Here is a 25,528-nt window from a genome sequence, read left to right as displayed (position 1 = left end):
TTATTTTTCATTTTTACCTAAAAAGGGGGGCTGTCTTATTTGATGGCCCTGCCTTATCATCGGGGAAACACGGTATGTCTGAATTTCTGTTAAAGAGGGTCCTTCACTTCCTGTCTGATATGAAGGGTGTCTCAGCAGAAAGCAATTCCAAAAGCCCCCCAAAAAAGTTTTTTTTTGGCCTATAGAAAAAGCCTATAGAGAAATGATTTGGTGGCTGTACAGCTGCATGATTACTTCTTCTTGCTTGAAACCCCGGCTCTCAGTTGGCTACCCTGTGTGCCTGCGATCATGCCAGCAAGCCTTAGGATGTGGCACAGAATATCCCATCTCTACTGTTTACACTAAACCTAAAAATTCTCAGGACATTTTGGCCAGAGCTGTCACAATCCCAGAGATGCAACCCGTTTAGCTGCTACAAGGACAAGTAGAGAAGCATCAAGAGTCTTATACATCCCTAATGTCTCCAGAAAAAGCATACAGGGGCATGTTGGCCCCCTTGTGACAGTAATACATAAAAAAATCTATTGATTTTTGTAATATAATTATGAAAAATATAATAAAACAATGAATAAAAACCCCTGCTCACTACACAAAGGTATATGCAAAGGTATAGTTCAAAACATATGACAACTTACCAGTAACAGGATGACATATGAGTACTGGCCAAATCCAAATTATGTCACTGATTAGTTATTACCAGCTTTGTGATCGCAGCAGTTTTTCATGCAATAACAATAAACAGTTTGGGCCATCTGAGTACTATTTTTTATGTAGTTCAGATTTGGAGCTAATACAGCCAGGATGGAAGGGGTCAACCAGAATATGGGAATCACAGCATGGATGGACAAGTCAGCCAGAATAAAGAAAGGCAGTCTTGAAAGAGCCATCAACTTGGATGGAAGGGTCACAGTCAAAACAAAGGAATCCTAGCCAGAATCAAGGAAGTCATAACTAGAATAGAGCAAGTTGACCATGATGGGGAGGGGTCACTGCCAGAATGGATGAGGTGAGCCCATGGGTTAAATGATTTGTGAGTTGTTTGTCTCAAATTATTGAAATACATAAACAGAGTAGACAAATGTGATAGATGCAGAAGCTTGCAGAAGCTTTATGCTAAAACCCTGCCAAGTACAGGTAACAAGTCTTTGGCCACCTTGATTGGCTCGACCAAAATGACCTAACTCTTAAGTGTGTATCAAGATATGTCTAGAATTTACACAGAGCTACACATGCATGTTTGAATAAGAATTGTTAACAAGCAGGTAAGTTTGTTTATTGGAATAAGAGACAAGTTTAATTCCACTAAATTCTATTTCTGGTTCTATCAAATATGTGAATATGGGTATCTGCACATATGAAATATATATATATGGGTCTCTACTGCCTAAGTCTACCATTGCTTTATTAGGTCTGTTCTGAAATGTTAGTGGAAAGAGCTACATTGGCCTCTTCCATGTTACAGGTGGCCAATAGATAGTTACATCATTAAGTTAGAGTAGAATTTGTCTGCAAAGAGCTATTTACAATGTTTGAAAATCAGCAAAATGTTACCCAGTAGACTTGGCAACTAACTGCTTTTTGGGCAGCCTTTCAAATATCTTCAATATATTGATGTTTTAAAAGCATTTTTCACCAGGCAGGTATGTGTCTGCTTGGATCTTAGATCTCGTTTTAAAAAATATATTACCCAAGAGAAAGAGATTCTAATTTTTGCTTTCGCTACAGGATTAAACCACACTGTGTTTCTTTATATCTATTTATATTTTTACTTTGCGTGTAATAGAGACTTTAACGGGGGTATGGGAAGATAAGCAAATGACTTGGAATAAATAAAGCTCCTAGGTGGACAGTAATAGAGCCTGTTGGAGTAACCAAGACTTGTATGAAGCCAGTCTTGACTTAAGCCACTGAGCTCAACCTGGAATGACTTTTTGATTTCTTGTAATTTGTTTAGCATTGTGACTATGATAGTACATGTTTATAGCCTATATGTATTCCTTGGCAAACATGTTAATTTAAGTTGAGCAGTGTTTTCATTCCGAATTATTTATATTACACTGGTATGTTTTATGTCTAATTGTTAATGTTAGGTAAATGTGTTTTATGTGGTGAAGTTTGCAATCACAGTTGAATAATTATGGAAGAACACAAACTGTTAAATGTAAGAGGGCTGGTGGTAATTTAAGGCAAAGGAGAAGCTAATAATGAACTACTGGGGCAAATTGGGAATTGACAGTGAAGCATGGAATGAAGAAAATGTAGAATATCAACTGGTTGTGGAACAAAAGCTAAGTAAAGGCTAAGTAAAAACATACAAGGGTTCGTAATAAAGGTAAGAGCAGCAGTGGAACATTGGAAGAGAAGACAGAGAAAGACCTGACCAGAGAACAGAAAAAAGTGGTATAGAGTAAGCAAAACAAGTACAGAGAATAGTGAATGAGGAGGCAAAATTTAAATTATCACTGGTGAGAAATTGCAGAGGTACAGTAATATCTGATAATAGGCAATATTGGAGCAGGCTGAGAATGAGTTGGTAATAGACCTATTTGGATATAGGTAAAGTGGGGATACACATGCCTAGGAGGTCAGCCAAGTGAGAGCTGATTGTGGACACCAGTGATATATTTATATGTTTTCAAGAGAAAAAGGGAGAGAAATCTGATTGTGTCCTACTTTGAGAGTGTGTAGCTAATATTAAGCTGGTGGGAAACACGTGAGATATTGTGGAGTTGGAGCTGATTGTCAAAAAGCAATAACGGAAGCTGAGTAGGAGTTGAAAAAAAAGACATTTAAATCCAGACAGAAATGAACTGCCCTGGAGGTCAAAGTGAAAATTAATAGTTACTGTAAAAGAGAGGAACAGTTGCTGATTTTCGACTTTTAAGAAAATAGGCAGATATGAAGCTGATCATAGAGATGGGGATATAGATTGTATTTGGCAAGATGATTGCAGAGTAATAGCAGATCATGATTTGTAGAGGAGGAAATAGTGGGAAAGTTGACTTTGGCCAATGAAATGATTAGAGGAAAAGTAGGTATGTAACTATGATTGGGAGGAGGGAGACAGAACATAATCTTTTGCTAGTAGAAGTAGGTAAGGAATGTGAAAGAAAGTTTGGGTTGAAGAGCTGTATGAACAAGCGTTGACCTTTTTGTGTTCTACTGTGGACAGTAAAGGGAGACCTTCTAGAGAAGCTACTGCAAAAAGAATGCTATCAGATAATGGTGTGGGCAGTAAGGGCAAGGGGGGTAAGGAAGACTGTCAGGGACTGTAGACTAGATAGTGGGGGGAAGGGGAGCTGCCAGAAAATGTACCATGAATTGTGGGAGAAACCTGCCAGAAAATGAAGTATGGACAGTGGGTAGAAAGCTGGGTGGGTAAAGCTTCTGTAGATCATGTGAGAGATCTGTAACTAAATGAAATACAGACACAAAGGTGTGGCACATATGTGGAGATCATATACTGGTTAGTCCACAGGTAACAGTGTGTGTTATGTTTTTCATCATCTGTGTCCAAGTGGGGGGATTAGTTTTCCCTTTTTGTCCAATAAGCACAACAAGACCTGAATCCTAGTCTGTAAACCCTAAAGGCTGTAAATTGACTAACTTAATAAAGCAGGAAAATAAGATGGGCTAAAAACAAGATATCATATAACAATAAAGAGAAATACAGTGGATCATACCAACTAAAAACATAAACTGGGTATTGTGGCACATCAGTCATCAAATTGCACTGTCAGAATCAGTGAAAAGTGTGTCAAATTCAAACATCATATTGTTGACTTTGATCTGGCACTTGTCTCTAATGCCCGACATGGAAACTACAGTACAAATTCTGATGGCTCCTGGAAATGTGCTGTTTGCTGTGAGAATTGGAAGCATCAAGTGATGTCTGCTATTGGCTAATAAGCTTAGATTTTTAACCTGTAAAATTTACCATTTACTGTACAGTCTTTGTGCTGCCTAAAGGTGGTGGTCCTCAATGCTGAATTGAATATGCTGATTGAATAAAATGTGGTGTGTATTTATATCTTAAAATTTATAGCAAAACTAAATCCAGACAGGCCGCTAGATGCTAATGTAGAATCACAATTTGACATTATGCACACAGCCACACTTACGTGAGTTATTATTTTTCTATCACTTTGTTTTAATTTTGAGAAATAAAGCATTACAGTTTTTCAGACAGCCTTTCTATGTTTCCTCCTATCTGACCTTCAACGAAAGTATTCTCTTCCTTTTACAGAATTCTTTTCTCTTGTTTGCCAGCTACAATAGACATTCATTGTACACATGTTCAGTTGTGCATAATATAAATACTTAACCTTGAAAAGAGCAAAAGTAGATGACATTTCTTCATTTCCTGAGCTTCATACTTTACCACCTACTGCTCTGATTGCTGTGACTGAATTGTGTTGGGGTTTTACTGTAGCATGTACCTTCACCTTATGACATTGCTAAGTATTAATGTTTTCAGCGGAAAACATAAATTAAATTGCTTCATATTACTTAAGGTGGTAACAGTTGATGTGACATTTCGTTCAAAATCCTTGCATCCTATATTCCAGGCTATTTTTCTATGTTCAAGACCATGCTTACTACTTAAGACCAAGCTTTAAGTATATTATATTAAAATATGTATTTTGTATACTTCAGTGATAATTGAAAAATAATATTCAGCTCTATCTAAAAGGTAAACGTAAGCTAATTTAAAACCCCTGTGCGCTCTAAGAACCCTAAACCCTTGCAGTAAAGATATCACCAGATGCAGCAAACGTTCAAAAAAATGATCTGATTTGCCCTGAAAGAAAAAAAAAGTAGGATACTTGGATACTTTCCAGATCAATGTTGTACAGTAATCATCTTATGCATTAAATGTATGATAAAGTATATCTAAAGCCATTTTTTGTTTTCTGTTTTTATTGTTTTTTATGTTGTTGAGGAGATCCATTCTCTGTTAGTCCTAGTTCATTGTCACTAAGACTGACAATGATGGGGAAATCCAAACTGATCACTAGTCTCTAGAACAGCAGCAGAAGCGAAATCTTTAAATGGGAATTCTTGTTTGAGACAACTTTCAAAGGGGGTCATTTTTTCTGCTTTTTTTTTGTGTTCTTATTATGTGGTTAAAGGAATACAGTTATAGAATAGACATTTTTATTTCAATTGGAGGAAAAAGATAAATAGATACTGTAAACTATTTAATGATGCATGCCTTTTGTACATTTTTGAACAAACTTTGAAAAAAAAAAGAAGGAACTTGTCTTTTCTAGATTATTTCTAGACTTCTTAAACAGTATAGAAACAGCAAAGCCAAACAAGTTGACAGGGTATTATATGCTTTTATAAGTTATAAATTGGCAGGTATTCATTTGTTTTTGCTATCAAAAGCTGGATATAAACTTGCCTGAATGTATGGCCGACATTAAAGCCAGGCTGGATAAACACCAAGAGCCGAATTGAAGTTTCACACTTTTTTTTCTCCTTAGAATTTTGTACCAATATAGGCTATGATTTGATACTAATTGAGGCTTGGCAATGACTTAAAATTCAGTTTTCTCTCAGAGGAAATGTGTATTCCATGGCAGAAAATCTAGAAATAAAATATAGACGTTAACGTTTCTGAAGTGGTTTATTACTGTAACAGATCATTGGAAATGCCCACCAAGCAAAGACTAAGGACTTTTGTTTTTCTTTATCTGCTGTTATTCCTGACAATGGTATTCCTCACAAGAAATGGACATATTATTGTAGGGAAACACTTGTTACTGGCCACGGAAAAGCACATGCTATATGCTGCTGCAGTGCTATACTACTAGCAGGTGAAGTTAACAACATCAAGGGCTAAAATGTGAAATTATATATATTTATATATATATATATATATATATATAATGCATATTGTAACATACTACTAATTATAATATGTATAATACTTTAATCTTTTGTCTTTTTTTTTTTTTTTTTTAGAGTATACCATTTCACAGCTTGGGGTGTGCCTTTTATTCTCTCCTGTTTACCTCTGTTTGGTGATTATTATGGACCAGCGGGATCGTGGTGGTAGGTTATCTAATTATTTAACACTTTTTAGCTGTAAAATATCTGGAAAACATCCCAGTTTAACAATAGAACAGTAGATATATAAGTCAAATTATACCCAATGACACAGGTACCAGTTCATCTTTGTTTTCCTCTCTTCTTAAGCTGCGTACACACCTGCAATTTTTCTCGTTGGAAAGGATCTTTCACGATCCTTTCCAACGAGAAAAGACTGCAGGATGCATGAACGATGCTGTACATACAGCACCGTTCATGCTCTATGGAGAGGGGAGGGGGAGAGCGACGGAGCGGCACCCTGCTGCGCGCTCTCCCCTTCCCTTTCATTAGGATCGGTCGTCGTCCATCGTCCATGGATCCGCCAGGACGGTCGTCGGACGATGGACGACGACCGACTGTACACACGGCAGATTTTCGCCCGATAATTGGCCGATACCGATTATCGGGCGAGAAAAATTTGCCGTGTGTACGCAGCTTTAGGGCCATATCAGACTGTGCAACAGACTAAGCCACAGAGTTCTGCAGAGGGCTCAACCACAGTTTTATCTGCTCATATTCAAGTGAATGAGAGCAGATAGGAACCTTTGTTGGTGTGTGGCTGCAGCTGTGATAGATCTCAGCATGTTTACCAACTGTCACTTCTAAATTTGATTACCCGTTGTGCAGTTCACCATTTCTGGGTGCATAACAGCAGTTTGCAGAGTACCTGGGAGTGGCCAGCTGCATGGTTTCACACTGTGGGTGTGCAAGGGCCCCTACAATAGTCACCTGGATACTTTACTCTTGCCCCCTCCACAAAAGTTAGCTTTAAATTACAAAATCCTGAAATATTGACATTAGGCATTGACTTTTTTAGGGGTGCAAGCCTGAACCTCCTTCAGCTTTAAATATTTTCCCTAAATTAGGGTCTGCTAAGCAATGTTTGCATATTATTGGATAGTAGGGCAAACCCCAACAACAATGTTAGTGGAAGAAAGCAAAGATTGCACAGATTTTGTCTAGATTTGAACTGTTAAGCTGCGTACACACGGCAAATTTTTCTCGCCCGATAATCGGTATCGGCCAATTATCGGGCGAAAATCTGCCGTGTGTACAGTCGGTCGTCGTCCATCGTCCGACGACCGTCCTGGCGGATCCATGGACGATGGACGACGACCGATCCTAATGAAAGGGAAGGGGAGAGCGCGCAGCAGGGTGCCGCTCCGTCGCTCTCCCCCTCCCCTCTCCATAGAGCATGAACGGTGCTGTATGTACAGCATCGTTCATGCATCGTGCAGTCTTTTCTCGTTGGAAAGGATCGTAAAAGATCCTTTCCAACGAGAAAAATTGCAGGTGTGTATGCAGCTTTAGATCAGTAACATTTACCAGCCTCTGTGCAGGGTGTCACAGATAGGAGCCTAGAGAAGAAACAAGTTAGGCGACGTAGTGGGAAGAAATTGGCCGATTTATTTAAGCTCTCCAAGAGAGGATACACCTTCATCAGTGAAACTGGGTGAGTCAGCAAACCTGGAATAAATTTCCTAAAATTCATTAGTTATTTGTTAGCAAATGTTTTTAATTCTGGGCCAGATCCATTCTAGTTTTGCTGGATCACTCAGCTTCACTGATGAAAGTGTATCTTCTCCAGCTTTGGGGAGCTTTAATAAATCAGGGCCAATGTCTCCTGTTTTGTGTCCTCTGAATTTTACCATTATACATTATTAAAGAACTCAATACTTGTGTCATTTAAACATATAAAAATACACAAGCTCCCACCACTCACAAATTACAGGCTTGTGAGAGACCTACACTCCTAATGCCAAAAGGCATGTATGTTAGAATATACAGCACATTAATGATAGCCCCTTGCACTTTATAGGTAAAGGTCAAATAAATTCTACATCAGGCATAATAATCTTAGAAAAAACTGTGAGCCTAATTAGGAGGACTAACTTTTCATTCTGCAAGGTTGCTTTGTGTATTTAGGGTTGTACCTACTCAATTCTAGGGGGAAAAATGATGGAACTTTAAACATTTACATTATAGTAAAAAAATGCCATTTATAAAATGTAATTCCATTGAAAGGGCCTGTAAAATATTTACTTAGGTATTTAAAAATGATGTAAGGAGTTGTAGAGAACTACTGGAGGCCAGTAGCTGCAGAGGAGTGCGTGGTCTGCATGTGTCTCCAGTTTTATTTGCCTGTTCTACACAGATTATGTGTGGGACCATCTTTAAAGATGTCTTGTTAGGTAACACTTTGCTTAAGCTAGCATCCCAAAGCCAGGAGGGTTAACTTTCTCATCATTAGAACAAAAACTAAATATTTTTTTCTTTGACACAAGAAAGAGCTTCTTCTGGTTTGCTCTTTTAAGGGGAAGGTAGTGGTCACAGGTGAAGAGCACGGGCAGACACACAACATTTTTAGGGCCCCCTTTCTTTGACTTCATCTTTTCTTTCTAATCAGTCATAATGCTTCCAAAAGCGTTAACAGGCTTTGTTATGCGATTCTAGTTCTCATTTAAAAAAATGTCCTACTTTTACATTTGATCAGGATTCTCATTTAACTGCTATTTATGTTGAATTCTTCAGACAAGAAAATATGTTCCCATTCTGTCAGTGATTGTTTTCTAAAGAGCGTTCTCTTTTTCAGATTGTCATAAAACAATAGCTATCATTTAACTAGGATACTTTTTGTTTAGTTCAGGCATTGCTTTTCAACTTTACAAATTTCCTATGCTTTCATGCTATTTTACACTGCATTTCAATGTTCTATAAAGATAATAGAATGTTCTAAAGTGCTTGAAAAAGGATTTACGATAGCATGAATACTGTTTATGATAAACTGTGACCCATGCTTTTGATAAAACAATAGCTCTCGGGGATTTGCAGCCTGTTATCTGATCAAGTGACCCTAGCACTGTTATTACCTGTCCCATGGAATGTCTAAGATCACAGCTCACGGGGAGATACTACAAAAGGCCTATCACCTTTCTTGTAGCTTCTTTCAACTCTACTAAGTGAATGCTGTTCTCTCTTCCAGCTGGATTACTGATGAGCATGTTGCTTGGAGATTTGTCATGTAAGTACTCTTCAGTTTCAGAAATGGATGACTTTCATTTAGTGTTCATTATACAAGAGAATGGTAGCTAGTGAATTTATAATGTTTTTTTCTGTGGAAAACTCTCCCCATATACCTCCGGAGACCCCCAGATTTCAAGAGTAGAATGCAGTGTGCACAGCGCAGGTGACGTAATATCTAGTTGTAACTAGTATAAAAGACACTAAAGCACACAGTAATTATTATTGTGTGGCATTTGATCATTAGGTCAAGTAAGATTTTAATTTCCTAATTATTTTTTGCTGGCGACTGGATGGCCACTGCCGAATTCACTGACAACATATAATACCTTGCATAAGGTTTAAGGTAGCCTTAGATTGCAGAAATTGTTGGATGTGTAGGCAAAGCATGTATAAACATAAATATCTGGCTAATCTAATCTAATCTATAATCATTATTCCAGAGTATAACCAGATTTTTGTCTAGGCCATATTGGACATGGCCTAGGGCACCATGGTCAGCAGCAGTAGCACCTGGCCTCCCAGCCCAAATCAGTATTCTAGTAGCTAGTGCTTCAACAGTTTTCCCACCTCATACTCGACCCCACAGCCATAATCATCCCACCTCCTCCCTCAACTGTTAACAGTTGAATTACATACATACATACATAAATGTGACCAAACCATAAGACTTCTGGAACAATTTCCTTTGGACAGACAGGACCAAAGTTGAAATGATTCCCAAAAATGTACAGCTTCATGTTTGATAATAACCAGTTTGCAACATTTCAGAACAAACACCTCATAGCAACTGTCAAGCACAGTGGTAAAGGGCTGAAGATTTTGGTTGGTTTTTCAGCCATATGATCTTGGCATCCTAAAGTTGTTAGGCTGATAATGCACTCTTCTGTATACCAAAAAATGTTAAAGTAAATTGTGGCCATGTGTGTGACAGCTAAACCTTGGCCAAAATTGGGTCATGCAACAAGACATTGGGCCCAATTTATTAAAGCTCTCCATGGCTGGAGAAGATACACTTTCATCAGTGAACCTGGGTGATCCAGCAAACCTGGAATGGATCTGGTCCAGGATTGCAAACATTTACTAAGAAATAGCAAATGACTTTTAAAAAATCCTTTCCAGCTTCGCCTGATCACCCAGGGTCACTGATGAAAGCGTATTTTCTCCAGCCATGGAGAGCTTTAATAAATCAGGCCCAATCATCCTAAGCACACCAGCAAATCTACAATAGAAAATCAATATGTTGCAATGTCCCAGTCAAAGTCCAGACCTCTGCCAGATCAAAATGCTGTGCTTGGAACCTAGGAGGTCTGTGCATAAACAAAGGCCGACAAACCTCTAAGCTAAAGCAATGTTGTAAGGAAAAGGTGGCCAAAATTCCTTCACAAGGATGTGACAGAAGGAAAAGTCATACAGAAAAAGATCACTTCAACCTATTGCTGCCAAAGGCTATTCTACAAGATTTTGAATAAATAAATAACGGCACAGTGGTATCTGTTGTGTGTTGTTTGATTCTGGAGGTTAGATTAAAATAATTTTAAAACTTACTAAGGACCGGATTATGATTTTTTTTTATTATGTCCTGATTTGTAAAACCTGGGAACTGAAAGAGGGAGTACTTTATCACATGGCAATCCTTTCTACATACCATAATACATCAACAAAAAATAAACAGCAGGTTCTAAGTACTGCAAGTGCATACAGGGTGCTTTGAGACCTGTAAGTAATAAAACCTTACTGTATTTTGAATTAGAAGATAACACCTTCATTGAAAACCAAGTGTCAAAATATTAATTGATCAGTTAAAATAGGCAGCCTAATTCAAAATTCCTATTTTTCCTGCAAAATAGAAGTTGGATCTGACTCCTGAGCTTCTCTTGGCGTATAGCCTCAGGAAGTGAGATAGGGGTAGGGCCAAGTTCAGCCTATACAGCAATATTTGAGATCTGCATTACAACTTCATCTGCCAATATAACTGGATCCACTTTTTGTTTGGGATATGTATATTTTAAGAAGGTATTGTTTAAAGCCATAACATATACTATGTTCTTTTCACGTACAGAAGCACAATTTATTGTTACCAAGTTCAGATCCCATATTGGTGTCCAGTCTTGCACAAGGTTGGCGAAAGAATGAATGGCCAGACTTTGTGACATTACTTGACACTGTTATAAAACAGTTATTATATTTTATTATTCTTGTTTAAATTATCGTATGTATAGCACACTCACACAGCTCTCTGATTAAAATACTTCTTTTTATTTAGGTGGGCAAAAAAACATTCCAGCGTCTACATAATATATCGTAAATTTATTTGTTCCAGATCCATATAAATTTATGGGATAACTATTCTCTTCAGTGTGGATGAATAACTTCAAAGAATACTGAAAGGGACAGCGCGGGGAAGTCAAACACTTAAGTGTTCCCCAGCGGCTTTGTATTTCCTTCTCAGTGAGCGAAAACAAATGTTTCAGGCCTAGGGGAGGTAGCTGTGAAAAGTGTACCTAATATAAAAAGGGCACTTTCCCTGTCCCATTGGGATCCAGTGATATTTACATAGGACAGATTCTTGTTTGGAAGCCTTGCAGTTTAACTTTGAACCCCTCCTGACCTGCCATTTGTAATTTGCAGTAGAAAAGACAGTCATAGCAGACTGAGCTGAACTTCAAGACAAAATCCCCCAGTAACAATCAGAAAGAAACTTTTCTTTGTGTTCCTTGGCTGTTTTGATTTTTACTGGTGCTCCGGATGCCAGTTTTACATAAATTACACTTAAATAATTCAGCAACATCTATTAACATGGATTCAAATCCCAAGGGATTTTTTTTTTCACCAAATCCCTGCTGTTTTCATTGATGCACACAGGCACTGAAGCAGATTCATTTTACGGGAATATGCGTATGTATGTGATAAAGCACCTGACAGCTTCTAAAGTCCTTTAAATAAAAAAAAAGGAAAAAAACACACAATTAGTCTTTACATAGTAATGTGAGACATACCATACTTGCTTTTCTTAACTGCAGTAATTTATGTATTTATTAATTGTATTTATTAGCTTCTCTTGAGTTTATAAATGGTATTTATTTATTGGAAGTTTACACATTGTTTTCTCATTTTATTGTCTTGAATGAGTAATTCTGGCACCCTCTGTGTACACCCAAAATTCACTCAAAGGTAAAAAGTGTTGATTTGATCATAAAGAAGGATATTCATTAAAATGGTTACATGCTCAATAGTTTTGTGTGAAGATAACTACTTATTACTTGCAAAATGGCAGGGTAGCAGTTTGAGTTTCTTATCTGTGCTATGGGAACTTAACTTGCTTACTGCTTAGTTTCCCATGTTCCATATTTTTTATAGATATGTTTTTTCATAGTAATCTATATCAATATATTCCTGCTAAAAATAGTAGGTCATTATTTATAGAATTTCTTTATAGATAACACTTTTATAAACAACACCTAAACATGAGCTTTTACATAATAATATTATGTATCCATCTAGCAGGAGGAGCTCTAGATTGTTTCACAGTGTTGTCCCTAGAATTTTTTTAAGCTGGGTAGGAAGAAGCTGTAGGCAGGTGGTGGCCCCTGTATTGTGACCCAATTTATAAGTAACCACCCAAAAACAGCCAGGTGAATACTGAAAAGTACTGGGTGGTGGGCCAGGCTAAAAGGGATTGGCAAAAAACACGTTTCCTATCATTAGAATGATTATTTGTCATCTATGGTAGTAGAAGTCCTTTTTTTTTTAATTAGGCAGAGCTGAAAAATAAGCAGCTCCAATATGCTGTCTCCCTAGGTAACCCACAGTCCTCCGGTAAACCTTTGTCATATAAAATGTTTGTTTTTAAGAACACAAATGGTTTTTAGATAGTGAAAAAACAAACCTATATATTAGCACCAGTCTAAAAACAAAACCCTTGAAAAGGCGTAACAAAAAACTACAAGTGTCAAAACCCTTATAGTTTCACATTTCAATCTTAACAGCATGTGAAGCATTAAACAAATCAAAAAGTCCCTCTGAAATATTGACTTACTACATGCAACTTTATAATTGTTCCAGTTTCCAGATTGGAACTGGATTTACAGCTTGGTGATTCCACCAGCCTAAGTATTATCATTGATGGATTTCCCCATGTTATCCTTTTGTAAAAACATCAAGTATTCAGGTTGTTTTAAAAGGTTAATGATTCCACTGGATATAGATTTATATTTTTTCACGATAAGAGAATTTATGAATAAAAGACCTGTCCAAACACTGGCAATGTTAAAAGTAAATATTTTTAAGACTTTGTATATTGTGGCTTATAATGTGAAAATACATCTCTCAGTGTTAAAGTATTTCTGGAACTTTTTTTGTAATCTGACTGCAGAAGGACACAGTTTATGGCACATGTAGGCCAACAGCAACGGTGATTATGTCAGTCATTGAGGATGTTCACTTTCAGGCATGATAATAGGATGAAAGCAAAAGTATACAACAGCTAGCTTGTTCTCATTTGAAATGGCTTTAAGTTGTAATTTAAAAATCTTTAAAAACATTAATTTTTTTTAAATTGAATCATAGGGAGCCCATGGGGTTTAGTGGGTGGTGGATTGGCAAAGAGAACCTTTAGTCGAAACTGTTACAGCAGCTTGACTTGGCCAAGTTTAGAAAAAAGTGCACAGTGGAGGAAGATAGAATGGGGAGAACTTTGGCAAAAGCACATTGTGAGGTATAGTGGCAATTAGTGGCCCCCCCCCATCCCCAAATAGATGCAAAAGCCACTTTCAGATATTAGATCATCAAAAACTGTTGCCTGAGGCCACTGTCATCTCATCTCACGAAATATTAAACTGCCTTTGCTGACTTTGAAGGTGAATATTATTGGTCCACCCTCATTATCCTTCACTCACACATGCTTGTTCTGGGTCATTGTCTCACTAAGTAGTGAATCGGTGAAAGGCATGACAGCCCAAGAACTTGAATGTCAAAAGCAGGTCAACAAAGGCAGCTTCCTCTCTCCAACTACAGCATGTCTTGGTGTTTTCCTTTTAAGATTTGAAATAAAAAATGATCACTGGTAATAAATCTATTCCTTTGCTGTGGAAAATTGCCTGCTGTAGGACCAGTATACCACTGGTTAATGCACAATATCCAGACAGATTATTTTCAGATTAGGCTATCAGTGGAACATTTTATTGCTTTCCCTTTTAAGTTCTTTCATTATTCTTACTTAGGAGGTATTGCACATGGCCTCAGGTTAAATAAACAGCTTCAGGCTGTGCTGATTTTCACACTGTGATGAAAGATTAAAATTCTTGTATGCGTTCAAGCTGTTCTAAGCCGTCCAACGTGTTAAAAGCAAAGCATCAGGCAACTTGTGTTCCTCAATCTTCCATCCTCTGTAAAACATTTACATTGCTGCCAGCTGATTCCATGTCCAGCCAACCTTTCAAGTCATTTCACTCGATTATCCCTGGCGTAAGGCGGAGTGGAGAAAAAGCTCAGCATTTTTTTTACATTGATACAAGAAATTATACTCCACGAAGCCAGGAATCAATTAACATACACTTTCATGTGAAGCAAATATCATGTAATTTTTTTTTGTTGTACCTTTCAGTTCAGAATAACTTAAACAATAAATCCTGCTATTTTTTTTTCCGTATTGGGTTATTTGGGTTATTATGCTGTCTTTGTTCTTGTTAGGGAGCTTGCCCTCTGTATTTGTTTTGGTGATGGCATTGCCAGAATTGCACATTTGACAACCTGTAAAAGGTGGAATTTCACATCAATTTGGAAAGATGATGATTTCTGGCTTTAAAACATGATGGTTCTAGAAACAGCAATAGAAAAGTAGATCCATATTACAGGACAGATTTGCATGAGCACTGAGTGTGACAACATTCAATAAAAATGTTTTGATTTTGAAGTTTTTCTATACATGTGGTATAGTTTATGATCAGTGATGTATGATTTACACTGATTTACTAAGCCTCTGTTTTACCTTCAGTGGCCTTGTTTATTTGAATCTCCACACAAATGAATACCAGGCTGAGAAGCATATGATAGTAGCAGTCACTCTCTGGTTACATGTTAGTTCCAGTGAGGCCTTTTAAAATATGTCACTGCCCTAGATCTGATATGCAATCTGCCAAAGAGTGGCTAATACTACATGGTGATGCTGAAATACCTGTAGCTGCTTGGTATTGAGAACCTTCGTCGATCCCGCCATCTTGTTTACCCTTCATCTGCTTTCTGCCTGTCTCACCTGTTCTTACACTGCACTTGCTTGATATGGGGTGCCATAGATGGAGAAAAAAGTGCCCATCTCATTGCACATATATGAGATTGCCATTTTTCCTTGACATTGAGAAAAAAATCTCCTCCCAGGAGCAGCCAGAAGCCTCCTGGGATCCATGACGTATGTATCCCAGGAGACTCTGCGTTCCCATTTTGTCTTTATTGCTACGGCAATAAAGACAGAAGGATAGGGGCTTTACCCTCAAATGAAGAATGTAATTTTTTTACCTTATGTAAAAGAGTTGTGAACCCTTTTATGTACAGTAAAAATTTAGTTTAGGTCTGCTTTAAGGTGGAGCAAAGAACCACCCCCTATTTTTTATAATAGGGGATGTGGGGGTAGTTATCTGTTACAGTTTTACATATAAGTGACCCTAATTCAGTTTCCTGTAGTAAGGTCTTGGTGACAGTGACTACCTGAGCATTGTTGAGATCTCCTTTTTTTACATTTCAGGCAAATTAAAAAACAGCATGGCTAAAGTACTCCTGGGAACACTAGTATTCCGGCCCATTGGTTCTATTCTCTATCCTGTAATTTTGAAGCATTGGTAGGGCAATCAGTAGGATTATTTGTAAATTGTAAAAACACCTTTATGGATATTCATCTAGAGAATGTTGAGGAGTTCTAGTCCCTACTTTCATTGTCTGCCTCTAAATATAAACTCAAAAAAAGGCACAGATTGTGTTAATCACAAGAACATCATCTACACCATGCACTATTAGTAATATACACTGTAATGCCAAAAGTTTTTACACATCTGACCATCACACCTACCTTTACTGCCAAAACTATGTGGACACCCTCCAAAATATTATGTTTATGTGCAAGTACTGTAAAATGGTAAAATGTATAAAGATTATTTAAACATTTGTGCTCTTCCATGCTTGGGACAATAGTTTAGGGAAGGCATTTTAGGGTGGAATGACTGTGCCCCTGTGCACAAAGCGAGCTCCATAGATATGCTTTAGTGTGAAGGAAATTGAGTGGTGTGTACAGAGAGAACCCTTATCTCAAACTTTTGGAACACAGTTGTAATGAATTACAGAGCTGATTGTGATCTAGATCTTCTCATCCATCCTCAGCACTTTTTGGTTCAATGGCCCCAAATTCCCATAGGCACACCACAAAAAGCTTTCCTAGAAGAGAGAAAGCTGTTCTAGTTACAAGGTGGGTAGGGCTTAGTAGTGTCATAATAATGGTTTTGGAATGTGATATTCAGTTGTCCACAAACTCATATAGTATGTAAGAGGAAAAAACAGTACCACTTTGTAGTATTGTAAAACATTTTCTATAAAAAAATTATAACACAAATTACTTACAAATTAACACCTGAAAACTGGTGGGCAGAAGGAACAGTTTTTACTTAATCCTTAAGATGCATTAATGCTTGGACTTTACTGTATCTCTTTGTGGTCGTTTCCATGATTACTGACCTATGATTTCAAATAAATAATAATGTAAAGTTGTATATTTGCATATTGTTATATTGTAGCAGTATCTACCCAGTTCATCGTATTGCTTGAAATCAGCCTAAAGGTTTCTTGGCACTGGATTCCCAAAAGATACAATAAATTAGTAAGCGATTAAGCTTAGTAGCTGCTATGAAAAACTGAAAATCGGATTTAAATATAGTTGGCCATAAAAAGTAAAATATTCTAGATTAGCCAGTATTTGCTAGCAGTGGTGGAACTAATGTGACCTTTACAGGTAATAATCAGGTAGTGAGGGAGGTACAGCAAATTATAGTTATAAGTTAGAGACAGTAGATTCTGTTGCAGATAGCATTTTTTTTCTCCATAGATCAAGAAAAGTCATTTAAAAAATGGCATAGTGGTAGCAACTTCTGGATTTTTTTTTAATATCAAAAATAATATTGGTAATATAGAAAGTTTATAAAAAAGTAAAGTGTAAAGAAAAAGTGAAATCTCAGTTCAGTAAACCTAATGGTTTTGATATAGTGTTGTCAACCATCTAGATAGTCACGGACAGTCCAAAAAAAAGCAAAGGCAAATTTGGGTCCATGATGGACATTTTTTTCAATGTTTCCTTTAAAATAGGCCTTACTTTTTTCCCCAAATTCAGCTTTGCATCATTTCTTAATGCTAGACACACAGTTCCCAGCAGTTTTCATAATAGTTGGGGTATATGAGTATTACCACATGGATGAGAACCAGCCAGGCACCTACCAGACCTACTCCACCACCAACCAGGCCACCTCCCACAGCTTCAAACCCAGAGCCAAGCAAGCATGTGAGTATGGCAGATACAGGAACTAGTGACAGAGGCAGGTGGAGGAGCACCTAGGGAAGATAAGATTCTTGCAGTGCCTTTACCGGCTCATTACCGGCTCAGGATCATTAACTGCAGGCCTGCCAAATGGGCTTTTCTGATGGGTTGCAGGTGACATCAGGGGAAAAGGGAATTTGTATAATTTATTAGTGTGTTGATGTGATCAAGGTAGGAACTGGTTATGAAAGAGGGGGTGGCTGGGTGGATGTATACACTATACCTGGGATTTAGGCGGCATCCTTCTGCAAGGATGAAATATGACATCAAAGTGTACAGTGTTCTCCCCAGACCCTTTTAGCAGGGCACACCAGTAGCCGGCTTGGCTGAGCTTTTTGTAGAGAGAGCTGTCAGTAAGCACAGGCTGCCTGCCTGGCTGTCTACAAAACATGGAACACATTTAAGGGCACTAGCAGTTGAGGCATAAAAGAAAGACAATGAAAAAAATGGTGCATACTGAGGAGGCAGGCATTACAAAGTTGGAACAAAGTGTAGGGGGGTGGTATAAACCAGACACAATTATAGGGGTTACTAGAATCCTATGGTACGAACAACTGGGAGTGCACAGGGTTAGAAGAGTAGGATTAAAATTAGGTACTAATCTTTTTTTCTTCCCCTCTAAAAAATCATAAATGTTATTTTTCTAAATTATTGTAATAAAGAAGATGAACCTATTTGTCCAAGAAAGCATAGTAACAATGTCCAAAACATTTACCATATACATACATACATAGGTATTTTGGGTGTAGTGTCTCTTTAACCCACAATCTAGGAAAATAGTTAATGGCCTTGCATTTTTCCCCGAGTGATTACCATACTACACTGAGCTGTATATAATGACTTCACAATCACTTGGAAATAAATGTGACAGTTGGAGACAGCCTGAAGATGGCAGCTTTGCTCTCTTTAAGTCTCTTGAAAGCTGATTTGAGTTTTTGCTTTAAACCGACGTTTGTGGCTCGTTTTTATATTTTTTTTCACAGACAAATGGAGTAACGCTTCTGATTTTTATGCATGAGTAGAAAAATTGCAAACAGACATAAAGCGAGGCAAAAAAAAGTTATCTGACACTGCAAGATCCTTATGCTGTAGTTTTATTAAACTGCTGCAGCTTCAAGAAAGCTGTTTTTGTCCTCAAAGGGAACTATAATGTTCTGCTGCAAAACTCACTAATAAACTTAAATACCCATATTGTTCAAAGGATTATAGAAGCCATACCAAGAATGTTAACCATATACATGCCTTGAGTTTAGGTTACAACTTAAATCTGGAAATAAATGGCAAGGAATTAAGGTTTAACATTATCATGTTTATCTGAAGTTTTTAGAATTTTAATTCTGTTTGGAAGTTATGTAGAGTATAAAATGTATACATTTCATCTTCCTTTTATTACTTACAGTTTTCATACATAAGCTTTGTTTCTTATTCTTTCAAACGTAGCATTAGAGAGGCTATAAAACAACAAAAATGTGCTGAGAAGTGTGTAGGCAAATTAGATGTCTTGGCCATTCTACTTGAACTCTCGTTGACCCAGTCTATGACTAGGTTTTGTTATGGCTAAAGCTTCATACAGACTCTCAATTTTCATCATGGAGAATGATCATTCATGATAGTCCAGGGAACAAATATAGCACCTATACAGGTGTCCCACCATGCCCTGGATCACTGAATGGCCATTCACTAACAACCATTTCACTATTGAAGAGGACAGAGCTATTTTTTTCCCACCTCTCTCCATATATTGGAACACGCTGCTTAGCAGCCTGTCTGTACAAGGATCTTTCATTCCGATGTCACTGGAAATGATCACATAAGCTTGTTTCAACATTAATTGAGCGTTGTATGCATTTAAAAAAATGTTGACAGCATTTCCAACCCAACCCCCTTTTAATGAAAAAGAGGTCTGATTGAAGAAATGTACAATTGCTGGCAATGAAATTGCAATGTCCTGTAACTGGCACAGAAAGTTAAGAGTAATTAATAAGGAAAAGCACAGATTTAAGCCCCATATATCCAAAACCGAAATGAAAAATGTTCTGACTGGGTTGGCTTTTAAACCTTGCTTTCTGTACTAGCTAGCCCTGTTTTTCTAAAGCTCAAACTATTTTGTAAATGATAATTTTAAAGAGGTTAAATTGTGATGAGTTTGCTGTTATTGAAAGCGATGTTCAGAAATGCTGAATGGCAGCCATGCTAGTCTCTGTAGTAGCTTATAATGCTAGTTCTGTCATCTAAACAAATAATGGTGGAAAAGCACACTGGACTGACCTAAAATATCCTAAAAACCAAACTGCTCTAAAGGAATCTTTATCGCCAAAGTACAATGCTAATTAAAGCTATATTGCGCAAGTGAACTCTCCAAAATTTTTTGGAGGCACATAGAAAACAAAGTATGAGTACCAATTTAAAAAATCCTACCTTAAAAAACCAGCACCTGAAAACAAAGCCTTTTCCACTTAGTTATTTTATAATTCAAAAGATATTGTAAAAATATGCTGAAATCAGATACAAAGCTTATGTATGATTTATAACTGCATTACGTTTATGTTGTCAGAGGTTTAATTGGGTGCAAGCTGTAGACGTATGTGGCAAGAAATAAAGTTTAGTGGCTTGTGTGTGCAGGAACCTTTTTTTTTGATAGCTAGTTTATAAAAGGCAATTAACTGTAATAAGCGGTGTACAGAATAACTAATTGAACTAGACAAGTGTAGAGTTTGTCTTTGGCATGTCTCTAAGTCTAGGTACATGGTGGATTTCTTACTTCAGACTGACCAATTAAACAATTAGATCTAAAGTGAATTGGGAGAAAAAAATCTACAACCAACAAGTTTTCCTGTCCATGATCAGCGAGGGGTAGGTCGGACATGTTGGCAAATATCGTTTGAAAGTACTATTTGTGCCATGTGAACATAACAATTGATAACATCCTACTGATATTCTAATTACTTTTCTATTTGAGAAAATCATTAGGAAGGTCAGATGTGAATGCAGTGTCCAAGGACATTCAACTAATTGATTATTGAATAGAAAATTGATCAGATTAGTTGGTCACAAGTAAAATAGGTAGCAAATATGGTTATAGTACTTACTGGACGTAATTGTGCCTTTAAAACCATTACCTTCAACATCAATTTCTTGTGTAGGCCATAGCTGGGTAGCTACTAATGGTTATCAAAAGCTTTATCTAAGCTTTTTCACTTTCTGGTCCTAATATGCATAAAGACTTTTATTTGGCTCACGACAGGACCCACCAACCTATATATATATATATATATATATATATATATATATATATATAGCAAGTCTCAAATGTACCAGGGGACCAAACTGAGTGGAAATAATAGTTCTTATAAAATTATTAGTTCCTAATAATATAGTAAATGCAGCATACAGTCATTCAAGTATTTGCTGAAGAATACAAATAAATAAAATAATGTTAAGTTTAAACTTTTATATCACCAGAAGACTGAAGTGGTGTGAGAGGACAACATGCTGCCCAAAAAACACTAGCAGGCAAGGTAGTGCTAGCGGGTAGAATTATTTCCCTTTCTTGTCATCCAGTGTTGTGAGCTGCAGGACCTCACCGTTTGCATGTCAGCAGCAATCATAGCCTGCCTGACCCCTCACATTCTTGAATGTGGATACTACAGGTTATATTCTTTCACTGTCACCATCAGAAAACTCATTTTGGAAATATTGTTCACCAGCTGGTGGAGTACATACATATAAGGCAGAAAATGGCTGTAGACTAGCTGGAGAAGGTCAGTGGTGCAGATAAGTAGCAAAACATAAATAAACAGTAAAAATGGCATTTTATTTTAAAAAAATTGCATAATTGTTAATGATACATTGTTAGTGTTGACATGCATTTAATTTATACAGAAAGTCAATATTATACCAAAGCTATTTGTATCCAGGGATGAGCAAGCGAGATTTGTAATTTCGATCTCACGGCCAATCGAGACTTTCTCGCTTACCGAACATGTAAGCGAGAACGGCCTTCGCCATGAGGTCATGTTCTCACAGAACGAACAGGGGAAAAAGCAGGGGGCAGTAGTGGCAACTATTTCCAGTGAGAATCACGGCTGGGAGCAAATCAGTTGCTCCCAGGATGCACAGCAAGGCCTAGTAGCCAATCCAGAGATATCTGAGCACAGGCATATATACAGAGAAGGAGGGAGGGGTTAGTCACTCAATTTTGTGTTGATTTTCTGTGTGTGAAGTAAAGAGCAGGGTGAGATGTGGATTGTGACAGAGACAGTTTAGGAGCCTTCAGTACATCTGTATATATACAGATATTTCAGTTTTTGATGCTACCTATTCCTATTTACCAAAGAAGCCTGTTTGGTACAAAAACATTTCTGTCCTACTATAAAAAAAATACAGATATTACAGTGTTTGATACCTCTTGCTATTTACCAAAAAAGCCCATTAGGAACAGAAAAATGTCTGTCCTACTATAAAAAATACAGAAATTTCAGTCTTTGATACCTCTTGCTATTTACTAAAAAAAGACCGTTTGGTACAGAAAAATTTTTGTCCTTCTTTAAATAAAATACAGATATTTCAGTGTTTGATACCTGTTCCTATTTGCCAAAGAAACCGTTTGGTACAGGTGCATTTTTGTCCAAACAAGTAAAAGATGAGCGGTAGACACAGGGGAAGGCGTGGCGTTGCATGACCTGCTGCATCTGGCAGGGGGCATACTCCCTGGGAGTCCGCCACTGTAAGGGCGACAGCAGCAAAGACAGGAGTTAACGTGGCTATTGTGCTTGTACCTCCCGATGACTCCCCCTTGTTGTTTGACGAACAAAAGTGGGAGCTGTACTTGCGTTCTCTTGAAGGAGGTCATCCACGTCATCGTCTCCTCTTCCACCTCCATTGACTCCTTCTCCACCTCCAACTGTCATTGCTACTACATCTCTGGAGGTTGGTTCCAGACAGACTTCTAGCGGCGATGAAATATCAGCTTCTGACCGCAGGTTTCATGGAGTCAGACGACATTTGTCGCCGCAAGATGGGTACTCCAGTGACCCCTTCAGCTCGCCTAGCTCTCAGTCCCTTCAGCGCACTCTACTGGAGTTCTGCACAAGGTATCAGGCTATAGGCCCAACCAACAATAGAGCCATTGAACTCAATTCACGTCTAGCCAAACTATTGGCCTTGCAGCTACTGCCGTACAGCATTGTGGACTCGGCTCCCTTCCGTGACCTGATGGCCTGTGCTGAGCGGCGGTGGAATGTACCAAGCAGGCATTACTTCTCCCGCACAGCTGTACCCAGTTTACATGCACATGTAATGGAAAACCTCTCGATGTCAGCCAAATCGACGTCACCATGGACAACCAGGCACGGAGTAGGATGCAACTTGTTCTTCACCGTTCACTGAGTGGCCTTCCATAGCTCACTGGTCGGTAGTCTGCAAGAGGCATTACAGTGTGGTGGGAAAGCATGGGCCACCCCAGTCTTCTCCCTCCTCCTCCTCTTCCTGCATTCCTTCTACCATCAACTCCTCTCTTTTCGACACTCCTCCTGAAAGGTCAGCAGCGGAGGACACTGTGGTTAAGTGGGCATGCCACTACGGCTCCCTCAAGCACACGCGTTGCCAGGCAGTGCTGAAACTGCTTGGTGTCATTGGGGAAGAAAAGTCACACCACCAGGGAACTCTTGTCCACTTTTCACAGAGAAGTTGAGGCTTGGCTAACGCCCTCCCGGCTCACAACAGGCAACATAGTGTGCGACAACAGGGCCAACCTTGTGGCCACGCTGCGCATGGGCCGCATAACACATGTGCCCTGCTTCACGCACATACTGTACCTGGTGGTGAAGTTCCTCCGCATGTACCCAGGACTGCAGGACTTACTGAGACAGGCTCGCTCCATCTGCAGCCATGTCTGCAGATCCCCTACTGCCGTCGCGACGCTTAGCAAGATCCAGCGCCAACAGAGGCTGCCACTGCATAGTCTGATTTGTGACACTGTGACTAGATGGAACTCCACCCTGCACATGCTGCAGCGTCTGTGTGAGCAAAAGCTAACCATCGGCCATTACTTGGTCAGTGTGGTGCATGGAGGCAGCGGGGCCTTGGTACAGCCGCACAACTGAGCTATCTTACCAGTGATCAGTGGCTGCAGATGGAGACGCTGTGCAAGGTACTGGCCCCCTTTGAGCAGGCCACAAACGTTGTGATATGGGAGTGGTCAGGCTGGAACGACTTCATACCCATCATCTTTCTGCTTGATATTAATAGCGCACAGCCAGCATCAGGAGGAGCAAGAAGGGACACTGGCCAGCATCAGGAGTTTCAAGAGGAGGAAGACGATTATGATGATGATGATGAGTCCAACCCGCATTTGTGTGTCAGGCCCCAGGCATTGTGCAGGTGATGGAACAACAGGAACTGCTGCAGCTTGAAGAGGAAGAGGTGGCTGATGAGGAGAAATATATTTTGGTGCCTACTGAGGGACAGGAGGAAGATGAGCATCCTAAAGGTCACCCACGACTGTCGTTGGCTGGGAGATATTTTGTCCCACCAATATGGTATGTTTTTGAATAATGTTTTTGATACACAGGTGGGTGATATGTACTTGTTTTCCATTGAGACTGGTGGTTTTCTTCCTCATCGAACATCTACTGTGAAGGAATGTTTGACTCAGTATCTAAATATGCCATCTGCACAAGTACATTTCTTGAATATCAAACAAACATCGATGGAGCAAAATCCTAATACGTGTTTTGATTTTTAAAGGCCCCTGGTCCCATGGTGAGGATTTCAAGAGGTAAACATAATTTCTTGTGCCCACCTGCAGCCAACGCAGTTTCCCATAGTGACATATATTCAGACCAGAAGCTCCCACGCTCAAGACCTTTTGGTGGTGGAGATGCAGAATCTTTCTTCTATTGTCTTTCTTTCAGCCTCTTGAGTCTTCTACTGGTTCCACATTTAGAACATTTTGGCCAAAAAACAGCCTTGCTCCTCGCACAGCTTCACCAGTCTTCAAATCATTGACTTTAATTAGGAGAACAGTGTGATCTGCATGAACACCAAGTAAAACTCCTTGAAATCTTCCATTATTGGTTGTAATTTTTAGTCTTCCCAACAATACAGCTCAGAAATTGTTCATCAGAAGTAGACTCCATATAGAATTGGTAATTAAATTAACCTCCCTAGAGGTAACCCCAAGTGTGACTCGGGGTAGAAAAAAGTTGCTAAAAGTCACACTTGGGGTGGGTAATCCTATGGGAGGTAATAGTAAATAGAGCCTTACCTGATCCGCCGGCGTCCCGCGTTGTCCATCGCCGCAATCTCCGTCTTCTTCTCTCCTTTTCCGGCCGGCTTCTGCATCTGATGAGTCACCAGGAGTTCCCATTGACATTGGTGCGTGTGTACATTGCCGGCAGGGCAGGGCGGGAAATTCAAAATCCATTTGTATTGCATTCAATACAAAATAACTGTATTGAATGCAATACATTGGATTTATATGTGTAAAAGCAGTACACTGTTTCAAGAACATTTATTTTACAGTATATATATTAGTTTGAGTATAATATGTATTAAAAAAAAAAAAATTAAATTTTTTTTTTTAAATAGATTTTTTTTTTATTCAATTTATTTTTACATGATTTTGTGTTTCAAACTTTATTCTACTCATACTATTATATTATACTGTAAAAAAATTTTCATGAAAAACAATGTACCTCTTTTAGACATTAAAATCCAGAAAGAAATGAACTGCTAGGGAGGTTAATGCAAATAAATATCAGCCTTCTGCACCTTCTGCTGTGTGAGTTAGGTGGGATTACAAACATTGGGGAGCCCCAATACAGATATTTTACTGTT

The 25,528-nt window shown here is 38.4% G+C and overlaps 1 protein-coding gene across 3 annotated transcripts in view; it reads left to right on the top strand.

Moving 5' to 3' along the window:
- Positions 1-25,528, top strand: part of LOC140341466 (cyclic AMP receptor-like protein A) — a 254,906-nt gene that overhangs the window by 149,616 nt on the left and 79,762 nt on the right. For all 3 annotated transcript variants that reach the window (XM_072427262.1, XM_072427271.1, XM_072427280.1), the window contains 2 exons: positions 5,971-6,060; positions 9,080-9,118. In XM_072427262.1, coding sequence (XP_072283363.1) covers positions 5,971-6,060; positions 9,080-9,118 — 129 coding nt within the window. The remainder of the gene's footprint in view (positions 1-5,970; positions 6,061-9,079; positions 9,119-25,528) is intronic.

This window comes from Pyxicephalus adspersus, chromosome 1 (assembly GCF_032062135.1).
Source record: "Pyxicephalus adspersus chromosome 1, UCB_Pads_2.0, whole genome shotgun sequence".
Taxonomy (NCBI): Eukaryota; Metazoa; Chordata; class Amphibia; order Anura; family Pyxicephalidae; genus Pyxicephalus; species Pyxicephalus adspersus.
The sequence above is the reverse complement of the archived record's forward strand: the minus strand, read 5'-3'. Positions and strand labels throughout refer to the sequence as shown.